At 39.3% G+C, this 22,781-nt stretch overlaps 2 protein-coding genes across 2 annotated transcripts in view; both read left to right on the forward strand.

Moving 5' to 3' along the window:
• Window positions 1-22,781, forward strand: part of LOC140232297 (uncharacterized) — a 45,506-nt gene that overhangs the window by 17,041 nt on the left and 5,684 nt on the right. Inside the window, exons 14-15 of the mRNA XM_072312427.1 lie at window positions 2,060-4,253; window positions 6,461-6,628. Coding sequence (XP_072168528.1) covers window positions 2,060-4,253; window positions 6,461-6,628 — 2,362 coding nt within the window. The remainder of the gene's footprint in view (window positions 1-2,059; window positions 4,254-6,460; window positions 6,629-22,781) is intronic.
• On the forward strand, window positions 11,475-14,437 carry LOC140232298 (uncharacterized). The gene is made up of 3 exons (XM_072312428.1): window positions 11,475-11,530; window positions 12,575-12,816; window positions 13,531-14,437. The coding sequence occupies exons 2-3, from the start codon at window positions 12,581-12,583 to the stop codon at window positions 13,679-13,681; spliced, it is 387 nt and encodes a 128-aa protein (XP_072168529.1). The 5' UTR covers window positions 11,475-11,530; window positions 12,575-12,580; the 3' UTR covers window positions 13,682-14,437.

Below are 22,781 nucleotides of genomic sequence, written 5' to 3' on the forward strand. Positions count from 1 at the left end.
CTCGATTTTGGGTCAAATTTTCGATTTTGAGATTTTCACTCATTTCGATAGTAGACATTCCATACTACATATTCTGAAATTTTTAGTGTGTAATTCGGTGTAATTTTTACGTAGTTATCACTTTTGTAGAAGTATGTAATTCCATTTGTGAAAATTATTTGTTTTCCCCATAGACGCGTGTGTTAAAACAATCAGGCGATTCGACGGTTCGGTGACCGCGCGTACTAGTATGCGCGGTCACTGAACCGACGAATCAGTGCGCATTGACTTGCGTGTAGTTTTTGAGATTCAACAGTTCATTGACCGCGCGCACAGTGCGCGTACTATGTAATACATGCGTTGACAATGACAACGCTCAATGTACATGTACATATGGACACACATGGAAAATGACAACGTTCTTTGCAGATCGAAAATACATGCATGCAGCTCTTTGACGATTTCCCGCTTGTTTGTTAACAATACAATTCGATAAAAAACTTCACAAGTTAGAGCAAGAATTGAAGTCTGATGTACTACAAAAATAATTTGAAATTATAGACATGAAAGTGTAGCAACCATAAGTCAAAAATGGGTTGACTTTAAACACGATTTTCTCAAATTGTCATTCTTACGCAAACCTGAGGGATTCGTCGGTTCGTGTGACCGGCGATGATATGGTCAAAGGTCAATAGAAGTGCTAAGATTTCACTTTTTTTCTCCATGTCTCGGAAATGGCTCAAGGTGCTGTCATGAAACTTAAGTACATATACATGTACTGCCTGACTTTGATTATCCTGGGACTTTTTTTGGTCGTAGGGTCACAGGTCAGGTTAAAATGCTAAAATTCTACTAGTTGATATAAAATTACACTCTTTCTCCATACCAGTGAGATTATGTATAAATGTATAAATGTACCGGTATTATTATCATTATTATTGGTAGTAGTAGTAGTAGTAGTAGTAACAGTATTAGTAGTATTTTTATTACTCAGTGCATTTAACGTTATAATTAAACTACACTTGCATTACTGCATAATGATTCTATCAGGAAAGTTTTGTGGCCACGGGGTCAAAGGTCAAGGGAAAATGTTCAAATGTCACAGTTTTTCCTATATTTTGAAATTAGCTCAGTATTGTCATCAGATTAGCATCAGATTACAATTTCTGATCACAAGTCAAGCAAAATGATCAATACTTCAATGGTTGTGTATTAGGCTATGGCCAAAAAGAAATGTATTTCAAATAACACCATTTCTTATTACTATTGCAATTGCAATGTTACTTATGTTTATGTTATGAATACAGTTTCCAGGGCTCGACAGTAACTTTATTTTTCGGTGGCCCAATGGGGCCACCAAAATCATCCATTTCAAATTTTTGGTGGCCCGAAAAAAAAAAGACATTGATAAAAGTCCATTTTTTAAAAATAAGTCGCACACTCACTGCATGTATTTATGCATTTCCGACGCAAAAGGTTACGAATTTATTGACACACTTTTCAAAAAATTTTGGTGGCCCGAGGTGGGCCACCAAATTTGCCCTTTTCTGAAATTTGGTGGCCCGACTTTCATTTTTGGTGGCCCCGGGCCACCGTTAGTGTCGAGTCCTGAGTTTCTGGTTGATAAACACTGAAAATTGTTATATTTTTTTACAGATGATACATTAAAACTATCAAGAAACATGAAAGTAAAGAAATACATTAAAAAAATAAACAGGTGATAAGGTGTAGGTTCTCATAATTTTGATAAATGATTCTTTAAGAACTCCCAAAACAATGCAGCCTGGTTAGAGTTAAGATGTGATTGCATTCATTAGTGAAAAGGAAGTATTAATGTGCACTCATGCTTTTATTTCTTCTTACAGAGAGATAGTGCAAGTATTTGTCATTGTTAGCAATATTTTTGGTTTCTAACTGTTTCTATTAAGTAATAAACTTTGTCAAGAATGCATGTGTAAATCAGTGTACAGTATACCATGTATCTCCATATCTTGCTTTCCACAATATGTTCATTATAGATAGGTAGTTCTAGCTGTATGATGTTGGCACTTATTTGATCTCATTTCTGGATTGTCCGTAGGAGCAAGTACAGCAGCCAAATAAGCACATGCCGAAGACGGCCACAATCATGAGCACTGGCAACAAGACAGCTAACCCTCACCATGGCCCCATGGGCACACCAATCAACAGGCCGAAGTCATCCTCTGGTACAGGCATACCACATGTGCCACTTGCTTCCCCAAAGCTGAAGGTCACTCCTGAGCCAGAGAAAAAGCCTCAGACACCTGCTCCAGCAGCAAGGCACAACATGCCTCAAAGTATTCCCCCTCCAGGCAGAAGAGACAGATTATCCTTTGTCTTCAAGAGTAAGGGTGTCGGCAGTGTCCTGCAAAGCCTACAGGCTGGTCATGTGGGCAGCAATGGTAGCACCACCAATGCCAAGCTAGGTGACAAGACCAGTGATAGTGCATCAGTAGGTAAGATGGATAGTACTGTGAGTATAAAGAAGGTGTTTCCTGGTCCCGACAAGTTGCAACAAACAGGCAAAGGAGGCCCAGACTTCTTGTCAAGAAAGAGCAAAGTACATACTCCATCAAAGCCCCAAGAAAAAGACACATCCTCTGGAGTCACTTGTACATTGAAGAAAGAAATCAAGAGTTCTTCGCTTGTTCCATATGGGAATGATGATGAATCAAGTGGATTGTCCAGTGATTCAGATACAAACTATGATGTTGTTGTGGAAAAATTGTCTAAAAGTTCTTCAAAAGATGCAGCAGTGTCAACGAGTGTCTTTAGTAGAGGAATGAAGGAATCCATTGGAGACTCGAATATGAGACCACCCTCCTGGGAAAATGGGAAAAAGTCTGCCCTTGCAAGTAGCACAAACTTGACAACCATACGTAAAACTGACTCTCCTCTCAAACTAACAATCACAACAAATGGAAATGCTCAACGCATCATGAGCACCACACCATGGCGAGTGACAGACAGTGATCAACAAGTGTCTCCATCAGTGACATCAGATAGCAGTAACCATAGCAACTTGTCCACTAATTCCACAAGTGAGTGGGCGGTAAATGACAAAAAGGATGCTAACTCTGTTGATGAGTCCATCAAAAAGGAGGCTTCTCATGTTGGATGGAATGTGAAACCTTCTCCATCTTGTAATGGAGGGTCAGGGATGTTCAAGCGTGAAAGTGGGGAAAACAGGAAAACGGTCTCTACAGGTTCACTGGCATACTCAACAGGGCAGAAAAACCCTAACACAAGTGACAATGTTAAATCATGTTCACCTTTGTTATCTTCCTCCACAAAGGTCGAAAAGTCATATGCAAGCAAACGTGAAAAGTTAGGCATTGTGCCTAAACACTTAAATGGTATGCATGATACTTCAGACAGGACTAGACAGAGCAGCTCTGACTTAAGGATAGACACAATGAAAAGTGGGGGATGCACCATAAGGGAGAATGACAAATTGGCTGGGAAGGTCTTCTTTACACATCAGCATCCAGATAGTTATAATGTCAAAGAAGGTGTGAAAAATGATGAGCAACAGCAAGGTATGAAATTTGATGACGCTCAAGGAAGGCACAGTGTGAGCAAGGACTTTGCCAAAGCAAAGAACTCACAGTCCTCTAGCTTAAACAATGAAAAAGAGGAAGGGGATCAGGTTGAGTGGAAACAGGACATTAAAAGATTAAATGATGAGGATACTGACAAGAAAAAGAAGAAAAAGACAAAGTTTGCACCAAAGAAAGAGGAGGAGAAGGTAGAATCACCAGCAAACGGACAATCTGAAAAGCATGTTCAGAAGAAAAAAGGGCTAGAGGAAGACAAGGCCCACAAGCTACCAGAGGGAGATGCTTTCCGCAAGCATCGTGGGCACAGCAAGAGCCGTACTTACCGTAGTGATTCAGACAGTGACCCTGGCACTGAGGGACAGTTTCGTGTGATGAAAAATGGGCAGCCAAGAAACGGTCCCTTCAAACGTCATTCCACTGGCCCTCTTCCTCTCCCAGACGTGTTTCGATCACCACCTGACAGCGACTATGATGATGACTCCTCACCAGTGTTACAAGTGCCCCCGTTTGAGTCATATCGTAAAAGGAAATATCGGGAACATGGATATGATAACAGCCACTCCCACCTTTATCACGAGGCCCCCAATCCCCATTGGTATAGGGGGCCACCACAAGAGAAAAAGAAGCAACTAAATGGATATGGAGATTGCTGGACCTTGGACAAGCCCAAGCACAAACAGTACAGACAGGAAGGTATGTGTTTCTTGTTTTGTTTTGTTTTGGGTTTTTTTTTTTTATGACCTAAAATTAGGATGTGGCCATAATTGGAGCAAAGTTTTGTACTTCCTTAACCTTGGGGAGATTTGATTTGGACTTCAGTTGAATAAAATCAACAAGAAAATATGCACATATTTTGAAAAGAACTCCTGTGCTATAGCTTATATGGCAGGGAATAGTGTGTATTTTACGAATATGTCAAATCCAGTTTGGGCGTAATATTGCAGATGTCCTGAAACAAATATTGTACTGACTAAAATAAACTATGGATTGTTTTGTCCGCGGAAATCTGTTTCAAGATTAAGTATGATTTTTTTTCCTTTGCTTTCTTGATGCTTGCTTCAGAAGATTTGTATAATGTTTTAATTGCAAAGGAACTGCATTATGATAGTGCATGATCTATGCCAATATGGAAATGCTTATCTGTGATGAGGTTGACAAGTTAATGTTCTTGATGTAATTATCAAACATTTAATCACCATGCAAAAGGGTAGACAACTGTGGAAGAATGTAATAGAATAATTCACTCATTGTAATATTCGTAAAATTTCAGGCAAACTAATGAATGAATTATTGGGATACACTTGAATAAGAAAATATTGTATATTATTGCGTCCAATGTTTTACCTGTTTCCTTGACACAGATCACAATCACATATACACACATTAGGTAGTTTGATATTGTCATCACCTCACAATTGCTGACAAAGTAATACTTTTTTTTTTCCATTTTGTGTTTATTCAAAAAGATATTTTTTGCCTTTCACATCAAAGTTTTCAGGAGTTGTAATGAATTAGCCATTATGATTTTTAAAAAGGTTGAGATATAGTAGTAGAATAATTTACAACATCCTAATCTTTTAACGCGTAGACCAATTTAAGTGATCACAGCTACACATTCCTGAGTGGCTATTTCCACTGGGAAAGGATATTGATTTTGTTGTGATAGGAGCATCTGGCTCAAAATGTCACATTGTAGAATATACTTGTGTGTCAGGCCAGAAGAGAAAATTAGCTGGGGAACAGTCATAAATTATAAATCATACCTGAAATAATATCAGATGAAATAAATAAATTTATGGAGAATAAATATGACACTAACTAGATTACTAGTTTGTTTCAACATTGTCAATCATTTGCTTTACAAGCAGCAGCAGAAGTGTGTCCAGATTCAGAAGTAGGCATAACTATGGAAGAAATTGCCTAAATTTACTTTCAGTGATTGGGCAATCATAAGGAAGGATTTTGTTAATGCTTTCTTATGGGTAAAACATGATATTCGTATTTGTGAGTCCCCTTACAAGAGGGTTTGTGCAGGTTAGACATCAACTCCAATTTTCGTACAAAAGTGTATTTGATTGCAAGTGATATGACTGTTCAACAAAACGTGTACCACAGAAAATTTCAAGATCCTTAAGTCTCCTATTGATTTGTATGTGATTTTGATAAAATGTTCACAGGTCTGTTAGATTTTACTGCGTTTATGATAGTCATCTTAAAGTTTAAAGGGTGAACAAAACACTAATAATTACATGGCATTAATGGGTGCCAGAAAACATTTCTGATAATGAATGATAATGAATTCAAAGATTCAGTATGTCTAAACCACAGGAGATGATGACAGTGGGCTCCTTGTACTGCCCTCTACTGATTTCATATTGTTTGTATTCCTGAGGCTTGATGGGATGAAGCTTTTGTCTTCTGAAATATGCATCATGAGGTGGTATTTGATATGAAGACATGGATTAGTTACTGATCAAGCTGACAGGATTACACATCCCTGTGTGCATGTAGGGTATTAATGGCATTGTGCTTTTAGAACATATTTCGATTTTGAAGTTTGACCGTCTTGATGTGTATTTTATTTAATTATTATTATTTTTAATTTTAGTAGTAAGTTCCAAAAGCATCGATGAGATTTTCATCAAATTGTATGCATCAGTAGTCCATGACAAAGGACTTAGACTGAATTTTTGGCAACACTCACTGAAGGTCCAAGATCAAGCTCCCAAATACTGAACGTTGTGCAAATTCTCAGGAAACATTTAATATAGATTTCTCAAAGTTTGGTTGCTAGCTGTGCATTGTAAGGCATTCCCCTCAGTTTTGAGCAAAATGTGATCAGCTTGTATTAAGTGCATAATTCTATTTTCTGAGAGTCATTTCATCCTCTTAATTTGCAGGCTACTCACAAAACTGGGACCACTATGACAGGGGATCATTCCCCATGCAACCACACAGGGATGGCTCTCAGAGACTGAACCGGCCATGGGATGGTACCAATAGATCATCCTCAAAAGATGTTACTGACTTCCTCAATAAATCTTCCCTCAAGACTTACGGCGCTTCAGGTGAGAAGTACAATTATTCTACTCTTTCTCTATTTGTTTTTGTAATGTCTTGGGCAAGGACCATGTATATTTGTAGCTTTCTGTTATTTTTCAGTAGAATTTCAGCAGAGATGAACATACAAGCAGCCAAGTCTTCCTGTAAACTTCACAATGCAAACTGCCTTTCAACTCCAATATGAATTCCATCATGTGTAGGTTTGTGATCAGCCAGTCTTGCAGTGACGTCAAGGCATTTTTTTGTGTTGTGCATAAAGATGTTCTGTGATGTAAATGAGTGAGGATCATGAATAAAGACTGGCTAGGTGTGTATGGCCTGATGTCCAAAATAAACATTGCATCATGAAATGGCAAAGATCTGCAAATAAAGTGATGACAGACACATTATGCACACACAATTACTACAATGAATGCAAACTCATTTGTTGTAATAGCTCTGTTATGCACTACATTAACACATTGTATTCCATTTGATGTCAGATAAGCATACTGTAAAAGTGGATATTTTCCCGCAACTAATTTTTCGCGCTTGGCCAGATAAGAAGAGTTTCGCGTGTTTTTAATTCCACAGAATGAAGACATCAACTACTGGAACATATGGCACGCAAAAATATTTGTGTGCTTTTATTTTCGTGCTGGCTTCTGCTTGCGCGAAATGCACAAAAATTTCAACACTGCGAAAATTTCCACTTTTACAGTACTCAAAGGGAAGTTATACAATTCAGTACTTTTAGATTCTTAGGGACTTTCAATTAATAAGGGTGAAATTTAGAAATTAGAAATTGCTTTTTTGTCGAGCCAACCGGAGGTGAGGGGAGACTAAGGGATCGCCTATGGCGTCTGTCCGTCCGTCGTCTGTCCGTAACGCTACAAAAACTTCAATAACTCTTTACTCTGGGCTTCAATTGCAATCAAACTTCGAGGGAAGAGGGGTCATACAAAGTTTCACATTTTACCATATAAAATATGAAGGTCACCTCAAGGTCAAAGCTCACAGGCAGGGGTCAATGAACTTTAGGGCCCAATGTTAAGTTTTTATGGCGCATTTCTATTATGGGTCATAACTTTTGATCCATAACTCCATTTGTGACCAAACTTGGATGGTAGATGTCCCTTGGGGAGTGGATGGTCACCACAAGGTCAATGGTCACAAGCATGGGTCAACAAACTTTTAGAGCCCAATGTTAAGTTTTTATGGCGCATTTCTATTATGGATCATAACTTTTGATCCATAGGTCCATTTGTGACTAAACTTGGGTGGTAGATGTCCCTTGGGGAGTGGATGATCACCGCATGGTCAAAGGTCATAAGCATGGGTCAACAAACTTTTAGAGCCCAATGTTAAGTTTTTATGGCGCGTTTCTATTATGGGTCATAACTTTTGATCCAAAGGTCCGTTTGTGACTAAAGTTGGATGGTAGTTGTCCCTTGGGGAGTGGATGATCACCACAAGGTCAAAGATTACAAGCATGAGTCAATGGACTTTTAGAGCCCAATGTTAAAGTTCACATAAGAAGCCGATCGCCAAAAACTGGACTGTTTGTGTTTTTGAAAGGCTTATTAACCATACTTTCCTATCTCACATCTTTCAAACCCCTAAAAAGGTTGGTTTTTGAGGAATATGCGTTCAAATTTCGTCAAAATATCGAAGCCTTATTCCCCGTTGAGTCAAGACCCCTAGATTATGATGTCACGTAAGGGTATTCCCTCTTATGTCCACGCAAATGCAGTGCTGTCAAAGCTTTAAAATTGCGTCATATCGCTCTCTTATGATGGATTTTATGTTCTAATTTGTTTAAGAATTATTAGAAAAAAATGTTCTAGTGAACGATTTTTTGATACATCACATAATATTCAGAAAATTTAGAATTTTGAGAGGACTTTTTTAGTTTTATTTTGGTTGGAAAAATAACGTCCCGCGTAAAAGATTAATCCGCGAGTGATGCGACTCTGTAAGTGCCAGCGCGCGGTACGGTGCGGACGGTACGAGAGGGGAGCCCTCGGCCGAGGCTCCGCTGCTCAGGCGGCCACGGCCATGCACGGCGACTCGCTCTAGCTAGCTATAGGCTAGAAGCAAAACGGCAAAATGACCTACTGTAAACGTCAATATTTTCGCGCGATTAATTTTTCGCGCTGAGCGGCTCGAAAACGTATTCGCGGGTTCTTAAATTCGCGCTCCGCAGCAGGTTACTTTACTGTAGTACACATTCACTGCTTTCATCCAAAGCCTCTGCTACATAGCTTGCTATGCCAGTGTACGACAAGCGACGTAGCGAGCGGCTCGACTGCGAGTACAAGCACTCAAATACGTAGTACAGCTGTGACTGTAGTACCGTAGTCACGGGGGAATGTAGCATCGGTGCGGGAAGCGCGCGGTGCACACTGCATGCTACAGTACACAGCAATCAATCGTCTCTTTGCACAGTACTAGTAGCGTAAACATGCCTGTACATTGTACTACGTAGCAGTGTCTGTAATGATGGGAAATCAGTTTATTTATAGTTTTTTATACCATAACATTGGTAAGTTTGACATATTCCTCAATAATTTTTACAGATGGGGACACAGGTTTTAAAGTCTTTAATTTATTAAGACTTTAGATCTAACAAGTAACAAGCTAACCCTGTCTTATTTACTGATCCAAACTGAATCAGTAATAATAGCATAGGGCCTACAGCCTTTTTACAGGGACTCCTATCTGTCTAGTGTCTGTGGTCAGGGGCTGACCGTTTAGCCTTAGGGCCGCGCCGTAGGCCCGTACATTAAGACTGTTTGATGAAAAGCTAAATCTGGACAAAAAATGAGCTGAATTGTTAGTTAGAAAATAGTCTAGTCTCTAGACTAGAGGCTTTAGGAGTTAGTAGTTTCCTCACATCGCCCGCAGTGAAAACTGCACTAACTCCGAGACGCCTGCAGCTCAAGACATGTTTCGAACTTACCAATTGTTATTCAAAAGCCGGGTAATCATGTAGAAATGCACACCTACCGTTCGCTTCGCCGTTTGTCTATCAAATTTTGTGCAGCTATTGGAGATGCTAAATTGAACCATATCCGAGATTTTCATGGAATTAGAAAGCCAAAAGGGAAGAAAAATGAGAAATCGGAGCTAAAAAGTACGGTTGTTGCGAACATAATCTCCGACGTAGTAAGTAGTGTATTGATTTCACAGAGAACGATGTCAACGATTATAATCGATTCTGGTAGTCTCTAATTAGCCGTTAACTAGATTCTATTCACAATATCGAACGCGATTCGTGCAATATGTGTAGGGCCTACTTTATTTTTCGTATTTTTTTTTCTCATTGTTTCCATTGCCACAATCTTCACGATCTTATCACTATTACTAATACTATTCAAATTATTGATACAGATTATTCATATCAGGATTTGGACGTCCTTTCTTTAAAGATTGTGGCAAGTATTGATTTCATCTTGGCAAAAGTTGATAATTTTATAATTTGAATAGTGTTGAAGGGAATAGAATGAAGTTGAAGGAAAAGTGGAAGAAAAAGGTAAGGCTATTAGAAGGAGGGAGAGAGAGAGTAAGAGAGAGAAAAGAAGATGAGAAGGAAGTTGAATTCAAAGGGGATTTGTTTCTAGTAGTCTACATATAGGCCTAATAATAATAAATTAATGAGAATAGTGTTAGAAAAAGTGTACAATCATGTAGTAATATAGTGGACTTCTTAGTTATAAAGTGCTCATTTCACCTAAAAAGATACTCATGGCGCTGTGGAAACAGAATATTGAAATTGACATGGCGATATGTTTTTAATCTACAAGTTCGAATTATAGTACATTGTAAAAATAATTGTTTTCATGATAGTATTAATTTTTCCATTTCATTTTTTAATTATGTATACAAGAACTGCAACCCCAATATTTGCTTTTGTTTTGTAGTAAAGGTCCATTTTATTGTGCAATATTAAAGGTATACTATTTTAACATGTAAACAAAGGCTAATTACACGTATTGTGTACGTCTGAGTTCGAATCCGTCATTGGATTTTCAAAATTATGATTCATTTTCACGAAAAAATGCCAAAACCCAAGTCTATCGGGAACGCCCCTAAAAAAATCCGGCTCAGCGGCGGGTGATTGACAGATGTGTGTATACGTCACAACCAGAATATACGAGCCAGCTCGCCTTCGAAGGAGCTCGCATATCTGCCTTGCACTGCGTGTTAAAAAAATACGTGTGAGCGATAATTTTGCCCTCTTTTGAAAGCACGATTATGAAGTATTGAAATTGTAAACTGAGGGGAAAAGCCCATGTTTAAGGAATTTGAACATTACTCTACATACACATACGGTGTAATTTGATTTGGGCCCATATTTTACCCAGTTTATCTTATTTATAGTCAACGTTATTTTATTCTTCCCGAACCTGTTAGTGCGAAAATGTGTTGCATACGTAGACGTCAATACAGGCGTTTTATTTCTCCGCTCTAATACTCGGGCACTTGCTAACACGAGCATTGTCTTGCGTACACAATAGTTTGATCAATATACGACTGACTAGCGCGACTGGCGTTGTTGGATGCACTATAAACGTGTTACAGTGAAGTGTTAGCGTCTGCGTTCGGACTGAATTTGTAGCTCTGAAAATTTGAGAAAACGCTGCTTCTTGACAATGGATCTGGGGCTTGAGTCGGATTTGGTGGTCTGAACCCGAATCTGAGATGGAGGAATCAGATGACGACAGTGGAGACGAGCCAGCGGCCCTAGATCTATTTGTTTGAGCCGCTTGCAGAGGTGGAGGCCCATGTCAGGCTGAGGCCGAGTCGGTGGACGCTCCTCCGGGCGGGCTCGGGGAAGATGCTGAAGCTCGTGCCGCTGATCTTGACGGCGACGCACCTGCGCCTGCCGCTGCAGGAGCAGTACAGTGAGACTGGGAAATAAACTGGTAAATTAAAGTTAACTTGTACTTCTCATTACCAGTCATAGTTTCAAATGTATTATGCTCATTTGTTGATCCATAGTCTAACGTTTGTTACATATACTTTGAAAGTTTGAAATTATGTTTTGAAAAAGGACAACTTAGGGCCTAACATCAGTTACCGAAGTCTTATTTTGTACATTATACTTTATAGTATAAAGTGAGATATTATTCAGAACAAAAGTAAAAGAAGCTTCGGAAGTGGGCTGCTGGTGACACAAAGAAAAACAGTTGCCTGGGCCTATTACTAGTAGAGGTCTACCAGGTATAATGTACTTGTGATAGACCTACGGCTACGCTATAGCCATATAGCTGTAATTTCTTCCTAAGTAACTTTTGTATGATTATCTTCTCTTAAAAGTATGAAGTAGAGTCTCCAAATCACTGGATCATGTATAAATATTGCCACTACAGCAGAAAATACACAGCATTGGAGTGACAAAGCTACTATATTTTATGATAGTGCCAATAACTGCTATTTACTGCATAGAGATTATGGCAATCATTCACTAGTGGGATATACATTGTATTTGGTTGTTATATTTAGCCTTAGCTCTTGGGTAAACTTGAAGGGAATAAACCCTCAACTGAAATAAGCCAGGCAACCAAAAAATATACATTCCACTAAAGTGGATGATTACCACAAACTTAGTACAGTACATGTGCATATAGCAGGTGAGCATTGCCATGGGGTGGCAAGCCAACGTTCACAAACAATGGGGTGTTTTTATGGGAGACGCCTCTGGTATATGTATAGTGATAGACTCATTTTGTAGATATTTTGCGTGTATAACACAACATCTTGCGGAGGTCATCTCAACTTCTAGATGGCAGCCCAATGTTGGATGTGAATAGTACATGTATGCTGCATGTATGTTATGTACATGCTCGCATGGCTATTTCATGTATTAATGTGTGCAGACAATTCACTGTTGCAGAAGTAACTCGTACATATAAACAACCTCTTTTAGCATCACTTTATGTTCAATGCTTTCTATTTTGATAATACAGGTGTTCATGCAGTTGTGGGTGTATCCCAATGCAGTCAGTGAGGGAGTCCATATGCTGCAAAGAATTCCTGTACTGGTGAGGAAGATGAATGACTACACTGACGGTGAGGAGGACCTGAATTGCATCACGGAGCACCCAGGATTCCAGCCAATATGTCTAGACAAGTGGGTACTGGAGACAGCGTATTTTCAGTATGTACAGCAGTATGAGGGTCACCACCGGAAGGATGTAACTGAGAATGAGTGAGTACCTATACTAGTGCAAATGTGCTACTACATGCACGCCATTGAACTTTAGAAGTTTATCAAATTTGTGAGAATGGTTTACACTATAACAAAGTTATGTATCATCAGTAAAATAAAAAATGTTATTGACATGTCCCCAAATTGGAAGTAGTTCGAAACAACAATGAACACTTTTAGTCACATTTTTCATAGCAAATAACTGCTGATAAGTAAGAGTATAATTCATAAACCATGTTATAAGGTTGTACAGTGGAACTTCGTTTAGTTGGAAAAAAAAATAACAAAGTGCTAATACAATGTGTTACATGTATCTAAACATTTTGCAGGTCCCAGCTCTTTATATGAAAATTTGTGTTTTTGTACCATAGTATAACAAAGTAATTTTCATGGTTCCATGGTCCTCCTTAGGACCTGTTCATTTTTATTATTATTTTTTTTTTTCTTGTTTTTTTTTTTTTGCGGGGGGGGGGGGATCTTCTCTGTCTCTGTCTAGCTATGTTATAGCCTCAGGCCTTTTCGGTAATTACATGTACAATGCTATGACATCAAATCCTGTGATGTTTAAAGAGAATAATGTATTCATGAACAAATCAAAAGGGGGGGAAAAACAATTCTATGCCTATGCATTCAAGTATTGACATAATATGCAAGTGTATTAACATGCTTGCTAACCCCCTTGTCTTTCTTGTATTTCCTCTTTTTTTTTTGCAGGCGATCAAGGCACATCGCATACAGCCAGCTGGCTCGGTGGTGTTGGGGTTTTCTGGGCAGGAGGGTTCGTGTTCGCCTTCCTTCATGTGCCGTCACAACCGTCCCCTACTCTTATCCATCCGAGGTGTACAGGGGATTCGAGGACATATAAAATTTATTTCTTGGATCTTCAAGTGTGACATTTGAGGGACTGGGATTGGGATTATTTTTCTTGTATGTTGCACTGTATTACCCATGGCTACACCTCTGAGTAGAATCCAGAAATCAAGTTCAGAAACCATTTCTACAAGACTCTGGATGCTTGTCATGTATTCTGTTTTACTTAGTATCTTACTATCTATCTTTAGAACAAATTATTGAGTTTGAGAGTATTGCAGTGATACAAATTTTAATGTGTTCAAATATAGTGCCGCATTTGTTTCTTTTCTTGTAGCTTTGATTTACATCTCCTGCATGTGGTTATTATACATAGTATTTATCTTGTCCTAATCTGTTGTAATCATAATTCAATACTAGTATGTTTATGCTACTCAAGCAGAGCATATACCGGTAGACTGAACGTGCATAAATTGTAAATAGAGAAGGGAAATGCCTAATGAGAGTGATAGGTCATGAAGCTGTAAATCATAATTTTTGCCACTAATGTAGCTTGTTTCTATTCATATCCATTTCCTATTTTCCTATGACATTTTGAAGTGGGGAAATGACAAGTTTTGTGTTCTCAAGAAATGCTTGTACATTGTACTTTTTTCCCCAGTGTCGGTATGTTCCCTGCTCTTTCAAAATGAGGTGAAAGTTGCTGACCATGAAAATGTAGATTTGTGGAGCATTATTTATAGTTACAGTGTATGTAATGGCTTTCTCACATGTTACACATTTAGATATGATCAAACAATAAATGTAAGTGATGCAATGCAGTGACAAGTATTCTTGAGTGACAAATCTTTTTTTTTTGTTTTACATAGCAACCCATCTCCTTCCCTTGAAATGTTTCTTGCCCTGATTCATTTGACACCCACATGTTTCTGTGGTGCCGAGTACAGATGCAAATAGTACACAGAGATTTCAAAGTGATTCTAAACATGAGGATGTAATATCATTTACAGAATCCTTTTACAATCTTTCTCAGCTCTCTGTATCTGTACTCTAAGCAACAAAAACATGCGGTTGTCAGATGTAACGGACTCCAATTTTATAAATTAGACCCCGTAATTATGAAAATACCCAAATAGCGATTTTCTTACTAATTCAGAACACACACACACATACACACAACACACACACACACACACACACACACCCCTCACACACATATACACAAACAACTTGTGTAGAATTTGGCTAAAATTATCAAGAGAACACCTTCCATGTAATGCTGTGTAGTACTTCTACATTTATTCATCTCACAATGGATGAAGTAAGCTTGAATTCTTCTATGAGATGATTCAAAGGTATCAACATTCAACCAACATACATGTAGAAATGTTTTATGATACTGGATACAAATACCGTTTTAGTGAGGAACATTTAACCAAATGTTCAAATATGAGTTTTTGAATGGCTAAAATATCAACAGAAATTAGAGCAAATTTTTTACATTTATTTTTCTACCCAGGTATTATAATGAGATAGTTCATAAAACAAGGTAATTCTAATTTTCATAGTCCCTCAATACTTGTTATAACAGGGTTCCACTGTACGAGCTGAATCGTACTTCAAAATCTAAAACATGGATGAAACTAAAAAGCTCTCTCTTACAGTTGCTAATTCAACGAGTGTTGTGTATTTTGTATTGTATTGTATTGTAATTGTATCTTGAACAATACTTGGTTATCTTGAGAAATGTGTATTTTCAGGCATACCACATCCATGACCTTTGACCTACCTAAGTTATCTCACCTTTACACACAACTACACTTCAATATGATCCATCTATGCAAGAATGCATGAATTTTACCAAACAATAAATGCGTTATCTTCACAACAATTTGCTAATGGACAGACAATACAGGCCATACCATCGGGCATACAAAAAGTGGTGATGCATGTACTTACTAACAATACTTAACAACCAGACTGTCAAAATACTTCTGTGACACCTACGTTGTATTTTTCTTCTTTCAAGAATGCTTGGTGCAATAAAACATCCCATGGGTCTTTCTGGAGACCCTTTATGGGGTAACTTTATTGAAGGTACATTGTATTTAACACCCCCCTCCCCCCATAAAAGAAAAATACAACAAAAATACAACAAATGATAAATTGATAAGTAAATAAATAAAATGAAATAAATAAAAACATATTTTGACATACATGTAAGTCCTCCATCATAAATGTACACAATGCTTATTTGTTTTACAACATATACTGCAAAATTCAAGTATCCAATCAACTCTTTCCTTGGTTCTAAATCTTGATGTACTGATGCCTTTTGGTTTTAGTGACATATTTTTACTTCTAATAATGACAAATTTCATGAGGATGTCTCACCCAGTTACTGGCACATAGAAAAACTTGCACAAAAAAAAAAAAATTAAAGCAGGTTAAAAGTCATTGACCTGTGTGACCTTTGACTCCTTCCAAATCCCACTGTCCCTAAGAACTATGTACATGTACCAAAAAGGTTTGGACAAAACTGAGCATGGTGGAGACAAGTTATGACAGACAAGTAGATGATAGAAACCATTTCAATCCCTCAGTCTCTTATCCTTCAGTGGGCTGACAAAAATGGAAAAAAAAATTGTATGGTGCACCCCATCCCCTACCCATCAATATATCCTATCTAAGCCATTTTGTCCTTTTATTTATTCTAAAGGTTGTTCCTATGATAAATTACCACTGGACAGCATTTTTTTTTTCTTTGTAGCCTTGTGTCCTAAGAACTCTTATCCACTCGACCTCACTTCATTCATGGGCTGAACTGAGTTGGGTCTGATGCTGTTGAATGACATCTTCTTTTGATGGGTAAGTGTGTTCACTGGACAGTGGAGGTGGTGATGGCTGTCTTGCATGTGGAGATGCCTCACTGTCATACTCTGAAACTTCAGTCATGAGTTCCTCAGCATATGCTATAGAAGAGAAAAAAAGGGGGAAGATATAAAACAAATTAACACACAGATGTTTTCTTTACATTAAAATGTAGTACACGTATATCTTTTATTTTGAATGATACATTTCTCCCTATTTCTGCATTTCTTTCTTTATTTTTTTTTTTTTTTTTGTAGCGGGGAAGCACTGTTATAACTACCATTACCAAGTGATATACTGTATAATTTTTCTATGTACAAAGTAGGCTTACTACGACAAAACTAGACAGCATCCTATTTTGCTTATCACAGCTTTAACTTACAGTAGGTGGGAGGTTCTTTGATGGGCTTCGCAGTCGCTGATCCAGGCTTGTATTTGGGCTTGATGATGATGAAATGACGCTCTCCTTCACCTGTGGTGGCTTGTTGCCGGTCACTGTTAGGGTTGTGATGCAATGCTGCAAGGTGAAGCCTGCAACAGTAATATTAAGAACTTGGTGATGAAATTCAGCCATTGGACACAAGGTTATATGTAGAAAAAATGATGTTCAGTAGTAACATAACATTGGAACAACCATTCAAATAAAAGGACAAAATGGCATAGCTAAGTATATTAATGGATGGGGAGGGGCACTTGGATTTTACCTTGTGAATTTAGGTATTCTACTTCTCATTCTCAAGGCCATTGTCATTGTAGGAAGGAACAATGTGTCACTAGAAATTGTAAAGTGCATTAAAGCATTGTCTTTGAAATAAGGAAAGACTTGTTTAGACACCTGAAGACTCAAATATTTGTTGTAAAACAAAGATTGGGAAGTCAAGTCAGTACATTTCTTTCCTGTCTTTTTTGTGGTGGTGGTGGGGGTGCTGGAAGGGCAGGGGAAGGGTAAGAGCACAGATTAACTATTCAAATACAAACAAAAATATACTTGCCTGCAAAGCATGCCATGGTATCTGTATACATGACTTCATCTTGGGTGCAAACTGATCAATCACACTGTGAAATGATTCCAGAGAGGAAGTTTGTTGCCCACATGACATCTTCTTGATATCTTTGAGAAGAGTTGTGCTGCAAATGATGTCATCCAACTTTTTAGCGACTTTCGTATCTGGATATCAAGAACAAAAAATGAATTGGAGAGGCAAATCAAAGAGAAAATGGTTGTTGGTACTACCTCCAGCAAATGAATTCTTGGGGCTCTAAGGTATGAAATCAATTTTGGGAATTCATCAACTGTAGGTTTCCTTTGAATTGCATTCACACTTCAGTGCAAGAGTATCACACAAAATGTCTGATATCCCTTTTACTGTAGTCCAGCTTTAGCCCATTTTTGAAGCGGGATTTACTTAGTAACCTAGCTTTGTAACCGCAAATGCAAAATTTATTAGTGCTACACTTTCCTACTGGTTTCAGTTCAGTTTTGTGCGGTATTAGAGGCATATGGTAAACACTGTGACTATTGCAACTGTCCTAAAAATCTTGAAATGTTTATGACCACTTTTGGTTCATTAGTTTTGGAAAAAGTTACGGTACCCATACAAACACACACCGCATACGTAAACATACAAAGCAGAACATGCAAAATCCCTCTTTTTCTTTGTTTTTGTTTTTTTGGTCTATTCTTTCACCCCTGCATACATGTGTCACTGAATTTAGACCAAGCGAAATATCAAGATACATTTTATGCTGATGCCTGAAGCGGACCTGCTTCATTGAATTCCTTCAATGAAGCAGATAATTCCCAGTACAAATGTGTACACGTGGGATATTAGTAGGCCTACATGTATTAGCACTATAGTAGGTCTATGAAAGTACGGTTGCATGCAAAATTATTCCACACCCTCGCATTTTGGACATTCTGGCAAAATTAGTAACATTACAAGTAACTGCAGACATCTCTACTAAACCATTCAAGTGGTGAACAGATTATTACAATTGAATACCAGAGCAAAATTCAAGCTTTCATTCATAGTCCATTCATATTGCAACCTTCACACAAAAAGCAGGATTCAACGTGAGAGGGGAAGATAGCAGGCCCTGAGCCGACTACTGTACGAGGCTCAGTTGGCTGAGGCTAGTACGGTAGTAGCACGGAGGAGCGCAAGCGAATGCAAGAGCTCTGCGCGCGGGCCCGCGCCGGCAGTAGTCGCGTCCCTCGCCTTCATGCATCCCCAGTCAAGTCTGCTCATCGTATAGTCATACGGAAGGATAGCCGCACCGACCTGAACGCGAAGCGTTCGGGTTGTATGGTTCGGCTATCCAATAACACCGCTAGAGTTCTTGACAAAGCTGACATAACTAAATGAAGAGTCATTTTCACAAATGAATAGTTGAGCTAAGTAATAGCGAATACATTTGTATACAGTACAATCACAATCGTACCGGTAGTAAATCAAACTCAGCCTCCGCGATCAGTGACATAAGAGATTATACACGTACTAGTGGTAGTTCCCGTATCGACACTGCACGGGCACGGCCTGGCCTGGCTAACTTACCCTCATCCGTATTCGTTCTCGCTTTACACAGCTGCTCTCCTGGGTGTTTTTTTCCTCAGATAATCTAGGTCCAGCTCCAAGCTGGATGTTTGGTACCGCAGATGACTTCAGCATTCGCTTTTTTTTTTTTTAATTCCTAACTGGTGGGAATGCTTCCCACTTTCGACGAAATCGTCTTCCTTGAAAGTCATCAAATGGGCACGCAAATCACACTGCTCTCCGATCGATGGCACACTCCACTTTGCTCTATCAATTGAACTTTTGCAGTCCACATTCGGCGAACGTTTTCGTCATTTGGGAATTGATGCAAACTAACACCATTTTTTGTGGTGTTGCTGCATCCTGCAACAACACATCGCTGTGGCATTTTCGCTTTTAAATATCCGAAAACAACTCAAGAAACAGAAAGTGTCACCACTCGAAACGTGTAACATACGCGATGACCGACTGGGATCAAGCGTCGGTCTTCTGGTTGTGAGGTCACAGGTCACATGATCGAGAGAATCCGATATCGCCTATTTTTAGGGGCGGGGCGTAGCATCGGGTAAAGTGTCAGAATATGGAAAATGAAAAATTCATCTAAAAAATATGGATACAATTTTTCACCGAACTTTCCCATTTTTGATATCTATATGACCCATATTTTCATTGGAAAGGCCATTGCTAGATTAAAATAGTATACCTTTAATGATGGATATCATTTTCTTTTTTTTTCATGTATCTTTTACTGTTTTGTACACATATTATCCTTCCATCATTTAGTCAGCAAAAAATGGTGATAGATATACAGTCATATGCACACACAGGAGAAAATTAACTAAAACTGATAAAAAACAGACGCATCAAGATCACTTTCTTTCTTCCACTTTTTACTGTCAAGCCGACGTAATTTTTGTGGTTAAACACCAAACAAGCGGCTGTATCACAGACTACAACGATCGATTATCATCGTTTATCGCTCTTCCACATAATCGATCATTCATCATGCTACGCTGACACAGCCGTCAATCGGCGTACTTTTGAGTCAAAATTAGCTACTTTTCTTCTGTAATTGGCTATGAAATTTCATGAAACCGTCAGATATGGTCCATCTTGACATTTCTGATAGCCACAAGAAGTTTTCATTGACAAATTAAGCAAGGAAATGGTAGGTGTGCATGGTGTGCATTTCTACATGATTACCAAAAGCCGTTCTGGATCAAAATCGAGACGAGGAGCATCCCCGTCGTTTGCCATTCCATCTCCATCGAAAGGCAGCGGCTCATGACAATAGGGTTGCGGCACCCGTGGCCCTGCCGCTGCTTCCCCGGCTGGATTGACGTCGACAGCACCTTGCTCTCCCACTTCTCCATCGTCCTCTCCCCAGCTTACATCTTCCCAACTTCCATCGTCCTCGTCTGTATTCTCGTCCCCTTCTCTGCTTTTGTCGCTTCCTTCCTCTTCACTAACGTACTCCTCAAAGTCCATAAAAAGATCACTCTGATCTAACTCACTGTTCTCGGCCATTTTCGGAAGGAGTGAAAGCTCAAAATTGATCGACGCGAAATTTCGAAACGAACCGCTATGAAAAAGTTACGATGATACAAATGTGAACCGCACGTACGTACGTACAATGCATACGATACGAGCTGCGAGGTGATACGTCATACCGACCGACGGCCGACCGGATCTACTTTCGCACCAAAACTATGAGGAGAAAATTGTGATAATTGTGTGAAATTTGGGCTTGTTGCAGATCATAGTAATACAAAATAATTGTTTGAGAAGAAGCAGTTCATGATAATACTATTAAGTGTAGACAAACAGTAAAGAGTTGGTGTCAAAAGTATAAATAGCAGAGATTTCAGACTTTGAAAAAAAATTGACAGAAATTCTTTCCCGATGCCAAATGCTTTTCTACAGAGCATCCGGGGCCCGTGGCTCTAACTACCCTGGCGTGACGTCACAACTTTTGGAGTCCCGTACTGTGGCTGGTTTTCGAGGGGGAGGGAGGGGGATGTTTGGGACTTTCAAATAGCGGATATCTAGATGCTTGCGGGGATTTGAGCCAAACTTTTTGCATTATTGGTCAATTACCAACATATATTTCATCTACAAACGAATTTTACGAACATTTATTCCCTTCAAATAGGAACTTTAAGTTTTTATGGCACGTTTCTATTATGGGTCATAACTTTTGATCCATAACTCCATTTGTGACTAAACTTGTATGGTAGCTGTCCTTTGGGGAGTGGATGGTCACCAAAAGGTCAGTGGTTACAAGCATGAGTCAACGAACTTTTAGAGCCCAATGTTAAGTTTTTATGGCGCGTTTCTATTACGGGTCATAACTTTTGATCCATAGGTCCGTTTGTGACCAAACTTGAATGGTAGATGTCCCTTGGGGAGTGGATGGTCACTACAAGGGCAAGACACATTTTGGCACTTGCCTTGTTAGCTCACCTGAGCTGAGCTATTGCGATCGTTCTTCATCCGGCATCCGTCATGCGTTGTGCGTCGTCTGTCGTGCATCGTGCGTAAACTTTTTACATTTTCATCTTCTTGAAAACCCCAAGACTGATTTTTACTAAAATTGGCAGGAAGCATCCCTAGGGGGTTGGGATCTTAATTTTTTAAATGGGCACCATGCCCCACCCAGGGGGCCCCCGGGGGGCCCAAACTCCCCCAAATTAAGGAATCTTAAAAAATCTTCTTCTCTAGAACCAGTAGTAGTTAGTACATTGATGACTGATGTTTCAATTTTTTTTTTTTTTTCATGGCAGAATCAGGGGTGCCCCCCTTGGGACCCAGGGGAGGGGTTGGGGGGGGGGTTATAATGGGCCTAAATTGCACATTTTCATCTTTTTCTTGAGAACCCCATGACTGATTTTCACCAAACTTGGCAGGTAGCATCCCTTGGGGGATAGGATCTCAATTTGTTCTATGGGCACCATGTCCCACCTGAAGGGCCGCCAAGGGGCCCAATCCTCTCAACATTAAGGAATCTTTAAAAATCTTCTTCTCCGGAACCAGAGGTGATAGAGCTATGTTAATACTATGAGTTAGTACATTAATGACTGTAGTTCCAAGTTTATTCATGGCAGATCCAGGGGTGCACCTCCTTGGACATTTGGGGGGGGGGGGGGAATGGCAAGGTCCAAATTGGGGCCTAAATTGTACATTTTCATCTTCTTTTATTCATGGCAGATCCAGGGGTGCACCTCCTTGGGCATTGGAGGGGGGGGGGGGGAATGGCAACGTCCAAATTGGGGCCTAAATTGTACATTTTCATCTTCTTCTTGAAAACCTCATGATGGATTTCATGCCAGATTTCAGGTAGCATCCCTAGGGGGTTAGGATCTCAATTTGTTCAAATGGGCACCATGCCCTACCCAGGGGGCCAAAGGGGGGCCTCCAACCCCCCCCCCCCAAAAAAAAAGGAATCTATAAGAATCTTCTTCTCCAAAACCAAAAATGATAAAGCTAAAATTGATGGATGGATTTCATGGCAGATTTCAGGTAGCATCCCTAGGGGGTTAGGATCTCAATTTTTTCAAATGGGCACCATGCCCTACCCAGGGGGCCAAAGGGGGGCCTCCGACCCCCCCCCCCCCCCAAAAAAAAAAGAGGAATCTATAAGAATCTTCTTCTCCAAAACCAAAACTGATAAAGCTAAAATTGATGCTATGAGTAGGGGGGATCCAAATTTGGGCCCTAATTGTACATTTTCATCCTCTACGTGAGAATGCC

This window comes from Diadema setosum, chromosome 8 (assembly GCF_964275005.1).
Source record: "Diadema setosum chromosome 8, eeDiaSeto1, whole genome shotgun sequence".
Classification (NCBI taxonomy): domain Eukaryota; kingdom Metazoa; phylum Echinodermata; class Echinoidea; order Diadematoida; family Diadematidae; genus Diadema; species Diadema setosum.

What these genes read in the sequence shown, in the direction of transcription:
- LOC140232298 (XM_072312428.1), top strand. Translation starts at nt 12,581, where the DNA reads ATGCAGTTGTGGGTGTATCCCAATGCAGTCAGTGAGGGAGTCCATATG. An exon ending in AAGGATGTAACTGAGAATGA is followed by an intron (nt 12,817 to 13,530) that starts GTGAGTACCTAT and finishes TTTTTTTTGCAG; the next exon opens with GCGATCAAGGCACATCGCAT.